The 19,077-nt window shown below is 38.9% G+C and overlaps 1 protein-coding gene across 1 annotated transcript in view; it reads right to left on the bottom strand.

The window, feature by feature from the left end:
• TTC8 (tetratricopeptide repeat domain 8) overlaps positions 1 to 19,077 on the bottom strand; it is a 62,405-nt gene that overhangs the window by 12,908 nt on the left and 30,420 nt on the right. Inside the window, exons 7-9 of the mRNA XM_077820397.1 lie at positions 12,612 to 12,656; positions 5,027 to 5,112; positions 2,951 to 3,038 (exon numbers count right to left, since the gene is read on the bottom strand). Coding sequence (XP_077676523.1) covers positions 2,951 to 3,038; positions 5,027 to 5,112; positions 12,612 to 12,656 — 219 coding nt within the window. The remainder of the gene's footprint in view (positions 1 to 2,950; positions 3,039 to 5,026; positions 5,113 to 12,611; positions 12,657 to 19,077) is intronic.

Raw genomic sequence — 19,077 nt, 5'->3', positions numbered from 1 at the left:
GCAGGGAATTCTGAATGCAAATGATCAAGTTATTGTAGTCCAATATTTAATTATCTATAAACAGATATATGGTGCTTTGCACACACACACAGCAGCATTCTTTGAAATGAGACAATGGGGTAATTTTAATGATCTAATTGACAGCAAGTATTTCTCAAGTAAGGGACTGCAGTTTCAAACTGATAACAGTAATTAGAACATTAGGATCAGTGGAAAAAAATTGCCTGATATTTGCTAGCATCTCCTATATTAAAAAAAAATAATTCCTTCCTGTGGAGAAGGAATAAAGAAGATTGAGGCTAGCTGCTGCTTTTTTTTTTCCCCCCTCTTCTACTTGCTAGACCTGACCGCACCAAGTGACAGTATCAATTAAGCAGATATTTTAAGCAATGGGACATCAACAATCTATTCCTAGCACATTCCATCTGTGGATGTCACACTTGTGTTGTATCTAAAGCAGAATTCAGAGTATTCACTGTACATTTCAGTTTATAATCTGCAGAGCGCTTCAGATGGATTTAATGTCTGCATTAAGCCTTAAACTTGAAAGAAATGTCTCCATTATATCTGTCATGCTCATTTTCCTTTCTTTAACATTTGAATTTATTTTACTATTTCTCACCAACTTTTTTCTACAATCAAATCTCTCTCTAAAAAGAGCTTCAGCGGAGGATATATAGATGAGAGAATACATGATAGTGGGTATAGCTTTTTAATTAGCAAGAGTTTGGGATGATCATATTACTCAATGTGGGAAACACATGAATGACTTATGCAAGTCATCCCAAATAAGTGCAATAAACCCTTTACACACAACATACCTGCATGTAGCCATAACTTACACACCATTTTAGAACTGCTTCTGAGAGAGTCTTTAAAATAATTATTGATTATTTTGTATCCATCACCTGTAAAGCTCAGCGTTCCTTATACTATAAGTAAAACTGCACAAGCTTGAAGGGCATAAAAATTAATTTTTAAAACCTCTAAAAATAGCTTTTCAAACCATAAGAATACTATGATTTTTAAGTCTGACATATTGTGTTCTTCTGGTGCTAACAGCAAGTGCTGAAGGTTGCCCTTTCTGGAGAGCTGGGAACCTCCTAGTTTTCTGGTGTGAAAGTCCCATTTCCAGCTCTGTAGTCGTGAAATAGTATGACTCCTTGGAGTTCTTGACTTGTACAAAACAATTCCCTATTTCTTATTCCCCTTCCCCTGTCCTTTGGCCTTAAACCAATGTTTCTCAAAGCGTGGAGGAGGAAGGTCTCAGGATTAGCCAGATGGATATGCAGAAAACTCTTAGTTTTTCACAAGTCTCAGCTTTCAAGTTTTTTTTTTTAATTAAATCTCTACTTGTTATGGTGATTAAAATGTGACTAGGATGTAGCTGATACTGATGTCTGTCTGATTTTGCGGAGAGCCTGAAACAATACCTCTCCGATATGAACTGCCCCATTCTTTCCAATGGCTGCTAACCCAGATGCTAATTCACTACTCAGTGCACACAGGAAGCATCATACAATAAAAAGCTATACATATACTCTGAGTAATCACTTATTTTAGGGAGGCCTTTAATAGCTGTACTGAAAAAGCAGGAGGGGAAATAGGTTTCCCTCTCGTGGGGGTGGTGTGTCAGCTTTCCAAAGTCTGGGGAAATGCTGCTTTATGGTACATCTTTACTGCAATCAAATGAATAACTGCAGCACATGTAGACATATTAGAGTTAGTGTTAATCTAGCTAGCTCAAATAACAAAGGTAGTGAAGCCGTGGCAGCAGGGACTAGTCACTAGAATAGGCTTGCAAAGCCCATGCAGCCACGGCTTCATTGCTATTATTATTCAAGCTCCTAGATAAAAGATACCCTGGGGGCTTGTTTATACGGTCAGTTACTTCACAGCAAGCCAGGAAATAAAGCTGTCACAAGCCAACTGGCCATGTGGACCCTGTTACCATGTACTAAAAGTTCTGTAGTGTGCTTTGACACAGGCTTGCTGCCCACAAACTGTGTGGACAAGTCCTTAGACAGCAAGTTTCCTGGAGCAGGCCGGTCTCTTCTTGAATGTCTGGAAAAAATGTTTAGAACCTCATGTGCACTACCATAAACAACAATTTTGGTGTTTGAGCGGTGATGTTGGTTCTTCAAGTGTTTTGCATATCTTTGTTATGATACAACTTTGTCAATTTCGAGGTCTTTCTGACTGCTACGGATAAATTCCTTTTGATGTCAGTTGAAAAACCAGTTTTTAGATCCATCTAGTCACTCTTATTGGTTTATTTCATTGGTCTCCTAAGAAATCAGACAGCTACACATTAAATACTGCAACTCTGATCATTCCTTATCTGTATAGTCCTGATTAGGGTTTGTTGGCGGAGAGAACATAAGGCAGAAGAAGATGGTGTCTTTGATGGTGTCCAGTACTTAAACTATGCTCTTGCTTTTGTACACAGTTCTGCTAATCACAAATTATCAAATCCAAGTAGAGGGCATACTCTGAAGTACATGAATGCTTGAGCCTGCAGCAACAACAATTTAGTGAGACTTCTGTTTTCAGTACTGACTTGTATTTCCCACACCATTCATCACCATTTTGATATTAAAGAACTGGAGTAAGACAAGTTGTGGGGAAAAATGTACAGACAAAAAAAGCTCATAAATAATCCTCTAAAATAAAGGCTTATTCTCACAAAACTTTAAAATTTTATAGAATGGAAGTCTGAAAAATAACTTGTTCTATTTGTGTCAGTTCTGCTGTTTAAGTTAATTGCATTCTGAAAAGATTGGTTTATTTTAATACATTTTAAAATGGATTTGAAAAGCTACGCAATCTGAAAAATGTATCAAGTTGGATAGTCCCAGGTCAGCTGCCCCCTGGATTTTCATGTATAGATGAGAATTTCAAGTTATTCTAAAGCAGGCAGATTTAATTTGATTTGAAAATATCTACTTACTTTTGCTAAATACAGTATTGTATCTACCATGTCTTGCTGCTTGAGAGCTGATTTAAATTGTTTTTCTGCTTCACGGTACAATCCTAACCTAAGAGATAATAGATACATACAGAAAGTTCTTTATTCGACAATAATGTAACTTATTCAAACAAAGCACTATCCACTAAAAACAAATAAAAAACCTCATTAAAGTGCCAAAAGTAACGTGGGGGTGGGTGGGGTGTAAAAAATCATGCATCTGCTAAAAGAAAATCCAGGTTCAAAAGTTAGGAAATGCCAGAATTGCCTTTGTAATCATAATTCAGCCCCCTTGTGCATGTGCACTGAAAGTCTTTTGATCACATACTATTTTTTCCACAAGATTCCTGCCTCATTCGTATGCAGGATGGATCTCCTCTGGGAGTAAATCAGGGTCGTGTATTGAAAGGAACCTGTCTTTAGGACCCCAGCTTCATTTATTCCAGAAGTTGGAATGTGTGTAGTGAATGAGCTGGGGACAGCAGGAAGAGAAAGAATGGTCTCATCATTAAGGCAGTCAAACGCTGCCTGGGGAAATGGGTTCTATCCCTGTCTCTGCCACAGAATCCCTATATAATACTAGGCAAGTCACTTAAACCAAACTTTTCAGAGGTTGTCACTATGTATTCCTGACTTTCTGGGTGCCTGCCTGAAGTCTCACTGGAGAAATGGTGAGCACTCACAGCTGCAACAGAAGTCAACAGGTGCTGAGCTCTGAACACATAAAGTACTGTACAATGAAATCTCAGGTCCTAGGTGTCTCAAATTGGGCACCCAAAATTTGTGGATCCTTTTGACTTTAATCTGTGTTTCAGTTCCCATCTGTAAAATGGGGATAATATCCTTCATCTCACAATGTGCAGTGAAAATAAATCCATTAATGTTTGTGACACACTCAGCCTGACTCAACATTTGGCAGTCAAACTTCTGACAAACTGGTGGTTAGAAATTTGAAATATAATTTTGGAACTTCCTCAGAAAAGTTCTGCAACCAAGAGATGTGATTAAGTCAGCCCACCTCTATGGAAGGAGAACATGTTTAAAATTTGTCAAAGTTATAAACAACTGGAAACAGGGTCTTATACTAGGAAGTTTTGAACAACCTTAATAATAGGTGTTATCAACCCTGCATATAATTGAGACAAACACAAGAAGGAAGCTCTAGTGCTCAAAATATTGGAGCCTCAACATTATCTCAGATTGTGGGACAAGGTCTGCTCATTTTTTCATTAATACCCCCAACCTGTAGTCTTCCTCATTAATTGAATATATACTGTACTAGCCTCCTTATTTGAAAGATAAACCATTTTATCTAAATTATGAGTAAAGCTCAAACCCTGCTTCACCAGGAAATGCCAATTTGTCTATGTTTTCCAGAAATGGACTGGCTCCACTGAATTTCTGGTGATACCTGGGCAGGGTTCTGGAAGGCACCGTGCCTGCAATGCAGGCTTCATGCCAGCTCACTTGGTGGGCTGCTGGGAACAACCTGGCTTCCAGGTTTGATGGCTCCATGGAAGCCGCACCATATGGGCTGTGTCGGAGCCAGGCGCCCAGGGGTTCACAGATTCCCTACCATAGAACCAGGAGCCCGGATGTGCCTCAGCTAGAGTAGGGCCTGTTTCCATCTCTGCAGCAGGAACCCTGGGAGTCTAACCTCCGATGCTGCTGGCTCAGCCATCTATCTCAGGGCTTCTAGGCTCCCAGCTTCACATGAGTCCATTGGGTGCTCCGAGAATCAATTTTGTTTCAAAATATTCTAAATGAAATGCTTTGATTATTTCAAAATTATTTTTTTTTATTTCCCTTCTAGGAAATTTCAATTTTTTTTGGTTTCAAAATGGAACAATTTTTGGAATTTCCTGTAAAACAAAAATTCCAACTTTGACCAGCTCTAATTTTATTATATTGTCATCCCTTAACTACTTACTATACGAACACCTCTTACTACTACACAATTTGACCTTGAAGCTTAGGAAATACTGTACAATTATAAGAAACTAAAGTTCATGTTCCTCAGATCACAATCAATCACTAAAGAATACAAAAATGACTTACCTATAGTAGCATTTCCCAATTTGGACTTTCCACCACCAGTCTTTGTACTGTGCATGCTCTGTGGCAAGTGCTGCCAAATCTAAAGCCTTTAAAAAAATACACAAACACACACCCACACCTTAAAACTGGCATTTCCAGGTTTCAACAAAGAATACTGATGAAAAATACAAGACAAAGAACAGCAAAATCTAAAAATATTGAATAAAATACTTTGGTACATGCAGACATTGTTTTTACATATAGACTACGGAAGGATTATTACTTTATTTCTATGAAGATAGAATCATAAAATGTTTGAAAGGATTATAGCAGGATGTAATCATACATGCTTTTTAACAGTTATATATAATGCAAAAGAGGAACTAGGGAACACATTTAATGAGATTGCAGAGACAATGTAAGGTATTCCATAAGTCTAAGCATACACATTTTTCATGTTTCCCATCATCCATGGGGGAAATTTACTAAAAGTGGCTTAAACTTTTTTTTTTTTTAAGAAAAACTGCCGAGGTACTTCTGCTTGAAATAGTGTACAAATTTATCTTGGTTTTGGTAATATCAGGCCTTTTCCACCTGGATCACTTGAGCACAGTGCACTTTCAAGTGTGTGCAGTGGTAAACACTGCTTTCCTTGGTCTTCTGTTTCCTATAACACAGGAAATGAGTATGGGGGAAAAAATAGGAAGGCTTCTCTCCCTTCTAATCCTCCACAATCAGGGATGTTTGAAAGGTAGGTATGCTATTCAACACACTTTGCTTGAACAGGGACCATTGGAAGGGTCATATTTAAACAGATTAAAAATCAGAAAGAAGCTCTAGTTTATCTTTTTTTCTTTAATTTCTGATTTCAGGTCATGGCATATTGTGCTGAAAGAATCAGTCTATACTGTATTGAAAGGCTATAAAACATACAAGCTGCAGAATTGTTTGAAATTCCATTTTCCATCATAACGTAAGATGTCAGAGTAAAAGCTACACTTCCATTATAGCAGTTTCACCAAAAATAGTCTAAAAAGCTTTTAAACAAAATGTTATGAAAATAGACATACATGGCCATGAAGCTCAGAATTTACTTGATTTCTTCATAATTATTTCACAGAACCACAGAAATGGCAGACTCCTATTAGAGTAGCTAAACTAGGGGCCAGTAGAGAATTGTTTCTTAGGTATGTGTTTTGTTTTGTGCGTGTGTGGTTTTTGTTTTGTTGTATTTTTACAGTAAACTAGTAAAGTTCTTGTGTATACAATTCAGAAAAACCTGATAGCTGTATATCTGAAATGCCAATATTAGGTTGACCAAGTGCCAAGTGTTTCTGGGTTTTTATTCCCAGTTGCTTGCTCCTGCAGCTAGCACAATTAGGTCTGCTTTAAAGACAGCAGGCCAGATCTTCAGCTGGTGTGAAATTGTCATAGCTGCATTGACTTGAACAAAGCTACAACAATTCACAAAAGTTGAGGACCTGTCCCAGCATATTTAATTCAGGGCTTGTCTACATTGCGAAGTAGTCGACAAAACTTTTGTCTTTCACAGGTACTTAAAAAAGCTCCCCCCACCCCCCCATGAAAGACAAAAGTTTTGCCAACGCAAGTGGCAGTGTGAACGTGGCTCTGTCGGCAGGCGTGCTCTCCTGTCGACAAAGCTAACGCCGCTTTCGGGGCTGGAAGTATTTTGTCAGCAAAAGTGCCAATAAAGTACTGAAAAAGAGTGTTTACACAGGCTGACTTTTAGCGACAAGGCTGTGTCGACACAGCCTTGTCGCTAAATGCAACGTGGTGTAGACAAGCTCTATTAGAAAGAGTCTAGCTTTGTGTAATCCTTCAGAAAACTAAGGAAACATATTGATCAAATCCTGGAATCTTTAGTCTCAGTGCTGCTATGCATGGATCTAGTTGTTCAGAGTTCATTTCAGGTTTGGGACTTCATTTCATACCAATGTGAATGATATTTACCATGTATAAAATTGTTTGCCTTCCATTAGGATCTTGGCTTCTTTGTAGTTCAATGGGGAGGGGCAGAAAACTATAAGTTTGCTTCATTAGCAAACAGCAGTATGAAAAATGAAATCACCTTAGTTATACCAATGTAAAAAAACTCAAAGTTCACTAACTGAAGCCACTTTAACGGGGGAAAAAAGCACAGATTTAAAATTTTGGAAGACAGTTAAGACTGAAACCTCCCCTAATTTGTGTTTGTTTATTGGGTTACATAAAATGACAAATTACATGCCTGCTCACAATGTATTTGAAATAGGTATTACAATGAGAAAAGACCAAAATGAAATCAATGCATGTGAAGAGAAATGTCCTGAGGGTATTTTGGTGACAAGCATAGCAACTACAGTGGATGTTAATGTTCTTTGCCTTAATAATTAAAAAAAAAATGCAATTATAAAAATAGAACATAGTGTGCTTTCGTTCACCCACCCAGTGTGCTTTGCTGCGTGTTGGCAAATACCAAGGCAACACTATGGGCTGGGATTATTAACCAGTATACAGTATATTTGCTGCTGTTCCTTAAGACAAATTGTAAAGAGAGCATCACTAAACTTTCAAGCATATCAGATTCTAGTGTTCCACTCTTTGGTTGAAATGAGCTCAGCAGCAGATGAACAATTTCTGAGCAAAGCTTTTAAATTGTCGCATTGTCACTGACATTTAGCCCACAGTGTTTAGTCCACAAAATGAAAATCAAGAATAGTTCAGTGTCTAAAGAGAATCAGTTATTGATGAATGATCCCAAAAGAAAATAAGAGTGAACAGCAATAATGGAGGAATAATTTCCTCTCAGAATAGGTATTTATTTTTCCTTAAGTAAAATAAAGGGATACTGCAGGGATCAGCAACCTTTGGCATGCGGCCCACAGCCCCCATTGATCTGGAGCGGTGAACCGCGGCCAGTGGGAGCTGCGATCCGCCAAACCTGCAGACATGGCAGGTAAACAAACCGGTGGGCCGCGTGCCAAAGGTTGCCAATCCCTGGGATACTGGATGCATTTTTTAAAAAAGTATTAAATACTGTATTAAAGAAATACTGTGCTTTCCTGTATTCCTATCTCAAAAACTGGTAAGAGTCAGTGGATTTTTTCTGTATTTGCTATTAATGTAGATAAAATACTTTATATTGTGTATGTTTAATCAAATCTGCATACAACTGTACATATTATTTAATAGAAATTGATAAGGAACTCAACAGTACTTAAAGGAGTGGTTGAGAACTAAATGGAGGTAAAAAAAAGGCTTAAGTCTTGTTTATTAAATTTATATTGCAGAAGACAACAGTGCAAGTCCCTCAAGATGGGCAAAATGAGAGCAAAGATCCCCTTTCTCTACTAATAACTTTCCATCTTATTTGTAAATATCTGATATCTTTTTTGGATGCGATTACAAGTTTGGCTGGTAAAAGTAATAATGTAGATGTAATATACTTAGACTTCTGTAAGAGATCTGACTTGGTACCGCATGACATTTTGATTAAAAAATCTAAAAAGATACATAATTAACATGACATACAGTAAATGGATTAAAAGCTGTCTAACTGATAAATCTCAATGTAGTTGTAAACAGGATATCATCTTTGAAAACGTGTTTTTAGTGAGGGCCAGTAAAGGATCAGTTCTTGGCCCTATGCTATTTAACATTTTTGTTAAAGACCTGGAAGAAAACATAAAATCATCACTGATAAAGTCTGCAGATGACACAAAAATTAGGGGAGTGGAAAATGACATAGATACAGAGTAATTTGGATTGCATGGTAAACTGGGCATAAGCAAATAATATGCTTTTTAATAAGGCTAAATGTATACATGTAGGAACAAAGAATGGTAGGCACAGTGACAGAGGTGTCCATGCCACACCAGCACTGATGGGGTTAAGGTGCCTCAGAAGGGGTCAATTAACCATATAGGCTGCACCTTGCGGAGTGCCAGGGACTCATAAAGGCTAACTGAAGATGAAACCCAGCTGGGCAGGGGCAGGCTGAGCTTGTATAAAGCCAGGAAGTTTGCAGCAAAAGGGAGCTGTAGGGAGGGAGTCCACACTCATCCTCTAGCCTCAGAGAGCTGGGCTGGGCGAGACGAGACCCGACCCGACCCGACCCGACCCAGGAAGGAGCAAAAGCCCTGGTATCCTAGCCCTTCAGGAAGGGTTCACCCAGAGGAGTTGCAGGAAGAAAGCCTGTGGAATTCAGAGAAAGAACAGGCTGAGGGAAAGAGCAGCAAAGGCAGAGATTGTGTAGAGCCTGGCTGCTGATTACAGGGTATCTGGGCTAAAACACAGAGTAGCGGGCAGGCCTGGGTTCCCCTACCAACCACTGGGAAAGTGGCATGGACTTGGAATTGGCATGGAGGACTGCCTGTGACAGCATCTGGATAGACTGTCCAGAGGAACTGTGATACCTTGGAAAGGGAAAATGATAGAGGGACCTAGATGGAGGCCAAGTCATGAAGAGAGAGTACTCCTGAGTCCTGGAGAGCAAGAGGGGCCCCAGGGCAAGTGAGCAACAGAAGAGGGTGCTAGACTGGATGAGAGCTAATCCCCAGACCCAACCAGAAGGAGGTACCCTAACAGTGAGTAAAACTCTGCTTACACAACAGGGGACCCTATCCTGGGAAGCAATGACTCCAGAAAATATATTGGGGGATTATGGTGGATAATCAGCTGAATATGAGTTCCCAGTGTGACACTGGGGCCAAAAGGGCTATTGTGATTCTTTGATGCATAAACAGGGGAATCTCAAATAGAAGCTATTTTAACTCTGTTTTTGGCAAAGATGCGATGGTTGCTGGAATACTATGTCCAGTTCTGATATCCACAATTCAAGGATGTTGATAAATTGGAGGGGATTCAGAGAAAAGCTACAAGATTGATTACAGAACTAGAAAAAAAAGCCTTACAGCGACAGACACAAAGAGCTCAATCATTTAGATTAACAAACAGAAGGTTAATGGGTGACTTGATTATAGTCTGTAGATACCTACATGGAGAACATGTATTTGATCATGGGCTAACAGAGTAACATGATCCAATGGCTGGATCTTGAAGCTAGACAGATTCCTATTGGAAATGTGGTATAAATTTATAACAGAGTAATTAATAATTGGAACAACTTAGTAAGGGTTGTGGTGGACTCTCCATCACTGGCAATCTTAAAATCAAGATTGGATTTTTATTTCTAAAAAATAAGCTGTAGGAATTATTTTGAGGCAGTTCTGTGTCCTGTGTTTTATACAGGAGATGGACTAGATGATCCCCACATTCTCTTCTAGCCTTTGACTTAATCTATGAAATCACATTAGGAAGCATTTATCGCAACCTGTGAATTGACCCTTCGAGTTCACCCACAGCCTCAGAATTAGTTCTACAGCCAACTGTAGACAAGATGCAGAGCTAGTCTGTTCTGTCCCCTCCCACATTCATGGACAGGTTGGGAGTGCGGTTTTCCCTGACTTGAGTTCATAGCCAACTACAGGAACTGCTCTTCCTGATCCTGGTGCAGGAAACTTGACTGGACAGTGGCTCTTCAAGCTTTCTGGTCCTCCTCTTCTCCCACCCAGAGGGCAGCTTCTTAGGTCTTGGGACCACTAGTTTCCACACCTCATCCCTTTCCAAAAGAGTCATCTTAGGCTGCAAGGATACCCCAGCCCTTCATTACTGAATGACCAAGAGACTAAGAGTGCCTGACCCAGGGAGAGGTGTGTGGGTGAATGAGTGAAGTGACTGGGATGAACAGGTGGGTAAGGAGTGAAATGAATTGATTTGAAGGAGAGAGTTGGGTTTTTTGTTCATTTGTGTGGCTTTTTTTTAACTGAGATGAAGTAATGGGAGAACTTGTTAAGGGGGTTTGAGAAGGAGGGAGAGACTAAATATGGAGGAATGAGGGTAAAGAGGAGATGGAAATGGAAGTGCATGAGAAGAAACTGCAAATGGGAGGAAAAGAAGAGGAGTAAACGAAAGGGAGATCAAGGGAGCTGAATATTAAAATTAAAAGTTGGATGTTTAAAATATAGTACCATAAGTACAACCAATACTGTAAACTGAGCCACAAAAGTGTTTCCTATAGACCTTAGAAAGTAAATATCAGTTACTGATATCTCTCTGTGCCAAAACTGAAATGTCTGTGGATTCTGTATAGGGACTCCAAAATACTACTTCCACAAGATTTCTGAAATGTTACATATTGCCTGGGCTCTATGAATTTGCCAGTCCAGCCCTGGAGATCCTGCTGTTAATATCACTGAAATAGTTTAGTGATGTATTTTCACTTTCATTTGGTATTCATTTCACGTCAACATGTCTAAGTGATTTCATACCATGTAAGCCCTTTGTCACTGGTGGTCTAGAGTTCCTCTCGGTAAACAATATGTATTTTCATTGTTGGTGGCATCAGAAAAAATCTCACTTCCTTGGTGTCAAAGTAGATGAGTAGCAATTAACATGTTACACATTCTGTTTCTTTCTGACACTGACTGAATTTCAGTATATTAGCATCCAAAATATAACCAATCATATTAAGAGAGGCCTGTGCAATCAAGCTGGCAGACAGCATATGATTGACATAGTTTAGTGCCAGATTAAACAATTCATAGCATTTTATCTGAAAACTATTCTGGTCTACATCCACGGAAAGCATGTTTTCTGGTAATTATTGCTTCACTAGTTGAAAACAGTCAAAATGGCATCATGGAAAAATTAAATTCCTAAACTGCTTCATCTTCAGCCCCCTGCACGCATCCTTGTGTTGCAGAAAAGCCGATAAATGCTTAATGAGCCATGTAAAATTGATCTGAACTTTTTTGTTACTCCAAGCACAACCTACCGGATATTATGGTGATGAATGTGCCAGAAATACTTTGTATGTTATAATTTTTATATCTTCACCTGTGTGAGCTGGTAAGAAAAAACTTGCAAGTCTGGCTTACATTACTTTTGAAGAGTTAAACAGGTACACAAATTTAACTGTGACTGTTAAACATAGTAGAAAACTGTGGCTATGTCTATACTTGAGCTAAAGGTGACATACCCATGGTAGCTCTGTCAGTAATTTACCTGATTTTAAGTTCAATCCATTATTACTAACTATAGTATTATCCCATATACCACTCCAGACAATTCTCCCTCACTCTTAGTCTGCATCTACACTTGGAAGAAGGGGTGTGATATCCAGCTTGTATAGATATACCCACACTAGCATGAGCTAGTGCACTAAAAATAGCAGTGTAGCTGGGGTTGCATGGACAGTGCTGCTTGGGCTAGCTGCCGAAGTACATACCCACGGCATCCGGGCAGGTACATACTTGGGGCAGCTTGCCTGAGCCACCACTTGTGCAACCCTAGCTACACTGCTATTTTTAGTGCACTAGCTCCGCTTGAGGTAGTGCAGGTATGTGCTATTTTGACTTCTGAAAATAAAGGCATTAACATTTTAGTATCTGACTTTTTTCATATTTGTAAAAAATTTTCTTAAAGCTGCAATTTTTCTATCCTAAGAACTAAAGTAACACTAGAAGCCTTAGTTCAGCTGAAACCGACAGACATGACAGAATAAGACTTAGTACAAGTAAACATCTATTTTGTATAGATTACTTACATTCTTAACGTCATTTTCATGGTGAAAAATGTATTCGAACAATGCCTATCAGAAGAACATTTAAGATATTATCATGTTTGAAAAAGAAAAACATTAATACCTTATATAATAAACACTGTGGGTTCTCAGAATGTAATAATCCCCAATTACTACTCTAAAATAGCAAACACAGTTACACATAACTCTACTGAAACATGAAATGGACTTTGAGTTAGATAAGCAAAATCTACTGGTGTACCGTGTTGCCACGAGACAATTATTTTTACATTCGTAGTACGGTATATGAAATTACTAGGGTTGTCTGTAATGTTTGGTTTTTAAAAATCCCTTTTTTTTTTTTTGAAGTGTCTAATCTAGAAGTGAAAGTGACATTGTGGGGTTTCATGTTTATAGTCCCTCTATTTATTGATCCTGCAAAGACTTACGTACATCCTTAATTTTATACACTGAGTAGTCTGGAAGTCAATGGAATTTAAGCATAGGCATATGTCTTAAGGACCAGGGCTCAAATTTGTCCAGTTTACGAGTGAAAAATGGCTCTTCTAAAGTTTGACACTTCATATTCAACCATTCTGGAATCTGAAAATCCGGATTTATTTTTTTTCCACGTTTGCACATCATTAGTAAAAAGTTTGCCAAGTTTCAGATGCAGAATCAAGTCTAAGGATACACAATCCAGAAGAGAATGCATCTCAATCTCTACAGCTCTGACTCTGCAGTACTAATAAATATAGATGTATTATGGTCAGAAAAATAAACAGTCAAGACTGAATATACAGAGGGAAAAGATTGCTTGAAGGAGAGAGAAAGTTCTCATTTTTTACAGACATTTTTCTAACCTGAATTGAATTTTAAAGTGAATTTAATGCTGGTGAAAGATATTGGGTTGACCACACTGGAGACTGAAGTCCTCTGTTTATTTACAGAACTGATAGCGCACACATACTAACACTGCAAAGTCACCTACCATGAAACCTGATATTATATTACTCAGGTACCAATTTTCCTTCTGATCTTATTTTATTTTAAAAATATAATTTCCAAAAAATGATTTTTCTAACTGCTGGATGCCAGCAGTGACCAGCTGTTAGTTATTCTGTACACTTCAAACTCGGAGTTAAATCATTAAGTCTATGATCAGAGACATCCAAAATGACACAATGAGGCAGAGGCTTCAAAATTTAACAATCCCATCAGAACAAGGCTTTTGGGGGAGTGGGATTTCCTCTACCAAAAACAATTTTTATGAATGACTTCTAGAAAAATCAATTTGGAAGAAGAAAGGGGGGGATTTAAGTCCAGAATAAATAAGTTCGTTTTTTTTATTTTGACATTAGGTATGGTCAAGAAAATTCTGACAAGTGTAAAAATAAATCCATAACTTTTTAGAAATGGCCATGATCAACATACAAAACACCTGCTAATAGGAAACTTTCTAAGACTAAGTGCTCGAAATCTATTTTACAAGAACCTCAGTGATGTTGAATGTTAAAGCCCTCAGCCTTAAAGTAACAGGAGAAGGAAGGGTTTTACAAATTCCAGATCTTAATCATTGCAGAAGAGGATACCATTTCTGTAAACTCAAGTTAGTCAAATATAGACTATAGGTTTCCTTAGAAGGGGAAAAAGTGCCCTGTTTGTCCAAGATATCAAGCCTCTTCAGAACCCCAAACTAAGAACTAACAAGCCTCCCAGGGCCTTCCATGACTGATTTGCTAGCTTCCTTTCCCTTAGAACAAATTCTTAAACTATTAACCCTATGGAAATTAAAGAATTGCTAATGAATTGTCATGGCCGATGGGAAAAGACTCAACTTACTTTCTCCTCCTACTTTTGTCTAGAGAGGGATATCTCTAACTCCAAAAGGAAGCAAAGAATATATTCAGAAACTCCATGGTATCTTCCAGTGCCTTGTCTTAGGCTTTTATCCCAAATACTAGAGACTTATCAATATCAATTCTTTATCAACAAACAGCTGGGAGAAGAAAAGCCAAACTATTGGTGGTAATGAAGAAAATTCTGAATGTTATGTGTTCAGATGCAACAGTATGAGGTGTGTTATTGCAGTAGCATCCAAAGTTCCCAGTCTGGCTTGGGTCCAATTTGTGCTAGAAACTGTATCAATAAATAGTTTGATAATTTGTCAGTTGGCAACTGGTTTGGACTCCCAAAAAATCCTTGACAAAGCCCAGCAGAAGAGACAGCTAAGGAAATAAGTAGCCATTTTGCCTCTCATCATATCTAAGACACAACACATAGTTAAGAATAAACAGTCAATATTTATCCTGGCAAAAATTTCATAGTGGGTTGCCACAACGTTCCCTATTAGGACTAAGCAGTGAGGTGGCAAAATATGCAGATGACTATTTATTTATGTTCTTCAAGACTGAAGAACACTGAAACCTGACCAACCTAGGTGAACAGGCAAACCGATGGCAGATGAAATTAAGTTCTGATAAATGCAACACAAAGCACCCTGGAGGGAATAATTTGAACTACTCACATCTTAGTGGGTTCTAAATTAATTGAAACAAATCTGAAAAAGATCTGGGTAACACCTAAAGAAAGCTCAATGTCATCTTCTGCTCAATATAGAGCAGTGGTCAAAAAAAGGTAAATAAATTTAAGATGTATAAGGAATGGGAAGATGAACACTGAAAATGCTATTATATAAATCAATAGTATGCCCTCCCCTGCAATACAGAGTTTGGTTCTAGTTAATCTATCAAATAAATAAAATAAAAGCAAAGTGGGGCTTCAGAAATGGGCAAAGAGAATGATTAGAGGCATGGGGGAAAAAAACATTCTATAGAAAGGTGATTAAGAGCAAACATGGTAAGAGATATATTAATTAATGGTATAGAAAAGGTAGCTAAGTCACTAATTATCTCCTCTCATAATACAAAACAAGGAAACATTCAATGAAAGTGAAAAGTACCATACCTAAAACTGAAAAATAAACATTTTCTTGTATGATTGGCCTGTGATATTCCCCCAAGATGATATTGAGGCCTAAAATGTAACAGGATTAAGTAAGATTGGACACGTATATGGATAAGAATATTTAGAATATCAATTAAAAAAAGAGGACTTGTGGCACCTTGGAGACTAACAAATTTATTTGAGCTTTCGTGAGCTACAGCTCACTTCATCGGATACATTCAGTGGAAAATACAGTGGGGAGATTTATATACACAGAGAACATGAAACAATGGGTGTTACCATACACACTGTAAGGAGAGTGATCAGGTAAGGTGAGCTATTACCAGCAGTCAAGTGCTGGAAATGGCCCACCTTGATTATCACTACAAAAGGTTCTCATCCACCCCAGCTCTCCTGCTGGTAATAGCTCCCCTTACCTGATCACCCATTGTTTCATGTTCTCTGTGTATATAAATCTCCCCACTGTATTTTCCACAGTATGCATCCGATGAAGTGAGCTGTAGCTCATGAAAGCTTATGCTCAAATAAATTGGTTAGTCTCTAAGGTGCCACAAGTACTCCTTTTCTTTTTGCGAATACAGATTAACACAGCTGTTACTCTGAAATCTGTCTTCCATATGGTTTCTTGCATCTTACCCTGAAATCAGAGGGGTAGCCGTGTTAGTCTGTATCCACAAAAACAAAGAGGAGTCTGGTAGCACCTTAAAGAGTAACAGATTTATTTGGGCATAAGATTTTGTGGGTAAAAAAACCCACTTCTTCAGATGCATGGATCTGAAGAAATGTTTTTTTTACCCACAAAAGCTTATGCCCAAATACATTTGTTAGTCTTGAGGAGTCTGGTGGCACCTTAGTTTTTTACTCTGAAATAATTGCTGCTGGCCACTGTTGGAAAGAGGATATGGGATTAGATGGACCATATGGTATAGTATGGCCATTCCTATATTTTAAAACACATAAGAAGACATGGTCCATGCCATGAAAACTTTATAATTTAAAGTGAGTTTCACAAACAAAGGAGAGAAGGGGAAATATAGGGAGGGCAAGCATAAGGTTGCATAAGAATGGCTATACTGGGTCAGACCAAAGGTCCATCTAGCCCAGTATCCTGTCTTCCAACAGTGACCAATGCCACCTGCCCTAGAAGGACTGAACAAAACAGGTAATCATTGAGTGTTCCATCCCGTCTCCCATTCCCAGTTTCTGGCAAACAGGGGCCAGGTACACCATCCCTGCACGTCCCAGCTAACAGCCATTGATGGACCTATTCTCCATGAACTTATCTAGTTCTTTTTGAACACTATATTATAGTCTTGGCCTTCATAACATCCTCTGGCAAGGAGTTCCACAGGTTCACTGTGCATTGTGTGAAGAAATACTTCCTTTTGTTTGTTTTAAACCTGCTGCCTATTAATTTCATTTGGTGACCCCTAGTTCTTGTGTTATGAGAAGTAGTAAACAATGCTTCCTTATTTACTTTCTCCACACCAGTCATGATTTTGTAGACCTCTCTCATATCCCACTTTAGTTATCCCTTTTCCAAGCTGAAAAGTCCCAGTCTTAATCTCTCCTCATACAGAAGCCGTTCCAAACCCCTAATCATTTCTTTTCTGAATCTTTTCCAATTCCAATAGATCTCTTTTGAGATGGGGTGACCACGTCTGCACGCAGTATTCAAGATGTGGGGCATACCATGGATTTATATAGAGGCAATATGATATTTTCTGTTTTATTATCTATCCCTTTCTTAATGATGCCCAACATTCTGGTCACTTTTTTGACTGCTGCTGCACATTGGGTGGATGTTTTCAGAGAACTATCCAGAATGACTCCAAGATCTTTCTTGAGTGGTAACAGCTAATTTAGACCCATTATTTTATATGTATAGTTGTGGTTGTTTTCTCATGTGCACTACTTTGCATTTATAAACATACAATTTCATCTAGCATTTTGTTGCCCAGTCACCCAGTTTTGTGAGATCCTTTTGTAGCTCTTTGCAGTCTGCTTGGGACTTAACCATCTTAGTAATTTTGTATCATGTGCAAATTTTGCCACCTCACTGTTTATCCCTTTTTCCAGAACATTTAAGAATATGTTGAACAGGACTGGTCCCAGTACAGACCCCTGGGGGACATCATTATTTACTTCTCTCCATTCTGAAAACAGAAAATTTATTCCTACCCTCTTTTATCCAGTTACCAATCCATGAGAGGACTTTCCCTCATATCCCATGATAGCTTACTTTGCTTAAAAGCCTTTGGTGAGGGACCTTGTAAAAGGCTTTCTGAAAATCTAAGTATAGTATATCCAACGGATCCCCCTTGTCAACATGCTTGTTTGCCTCCTCAAAGAATTCAAGTAGATTTGTGAGGCATGATTTCCCTTTACAAAAACCATATTGACTCTTCCCCAACAAATTATGAACATCTAGGGGTGTCTCAATTTTGTTCTTTACTATAGGTTCAACCAGTTTGTCCAGTACTGAAGTCAGGCTTACGGGCCTGTAATTGCCAGGATCACCTCTGGAGCCCTTTCTAAAAACTGGCTTCACATTAGCTATCCTCCAGTCATTTGGTACAGAAGCGGATTTAAGTGATAGGTTACAAACTACAGTTAGTTTTGCAATTTCACATTTGAGTTTCTTCAGAACTCTTGAGTGAATACCATCTGGTCCTGGTGACTTATTACTGTTTACTTCAGGGGTTTTCACAATACATTTTTTGGTGGCTCAGAGTGTGCCCACCAACTCTTGCTGGTGGCCGCTATGACAATTTTTCTTAAAATAATTAACTTTAGGAAAAACAAGTAAATATACATGTCCAAATCATTATAATTTATTTATATAGTTTTTTTGTTTGCAGACTCAATAATAAAAATAATATACAGTTCTCTATTCTTTACTGGACCTAAACCGAATAGAAACACAAATAAGGTGCTTTTCACATTCTTGTCTTTTTTTTGTTTTGTTTTTGGTTGCCTTTTTAAAAAGACTTGCTAGCTAGAAAGTCTGCTGCTGCAAAAAGTAATATTGGTATGTTTGTTAATATCACTTTTCATAGCAAACTTCCTAGCTAGCTGGGAGGCTGTGAAAAGTAATATTAACAACTGTACAAATATGAATTTTCACAGCAGACTTACTCAGCCCTGGCAAGCAGGGGACAAAGCCTGGATGGGGAAGTGGGTAGGGAGACAGTGGGGGGGCCAGGGGCAATGGGGAGGGGCAGTGAACCCAGGGTCCAGGGCTGGAGCCTGCCACCACACAGCTGGAGCCCAGGGCTGGAGGAGGCTGTGGGGGTCAGGGACAATGGTGGGGTTGAGCCTAGAGCTGGCACCTGCCACTGTGCGACTGGGGTCCAGGGCCAGAGCCCAAAGTCGCATGACTGGAGCCTGCCACCCGCCGCCGTAGGCTGAAGCCCGAAACCCCACCGTCACCACCCCCGTGAAGGTGGGGAAACTCATTGGCTGCATGCTCATCCGGCGTTTGTGGCTCCAGATGGGGGGAGGGCCCAACCCCTTCTGGTGG

Source organism: Eretmochelys imbricata, chromosome 6 (assembly GCF_965152235.1).
Source record: "Eretmochelys imbricata isolate rEreImb1 chromosome 6, rEreImb1.hap1, whole genome shotgun sequence".
NCBI lineage: Eukaryota > Metazoa > Chordata > Testudines > Cheloniidae > Eretmochelys > Eretmochelys imbricata.
Note: the sequence above shows the minus strand (reverse complement) of the source record. Positions and strands in the feature narration are given on the sequence as shown.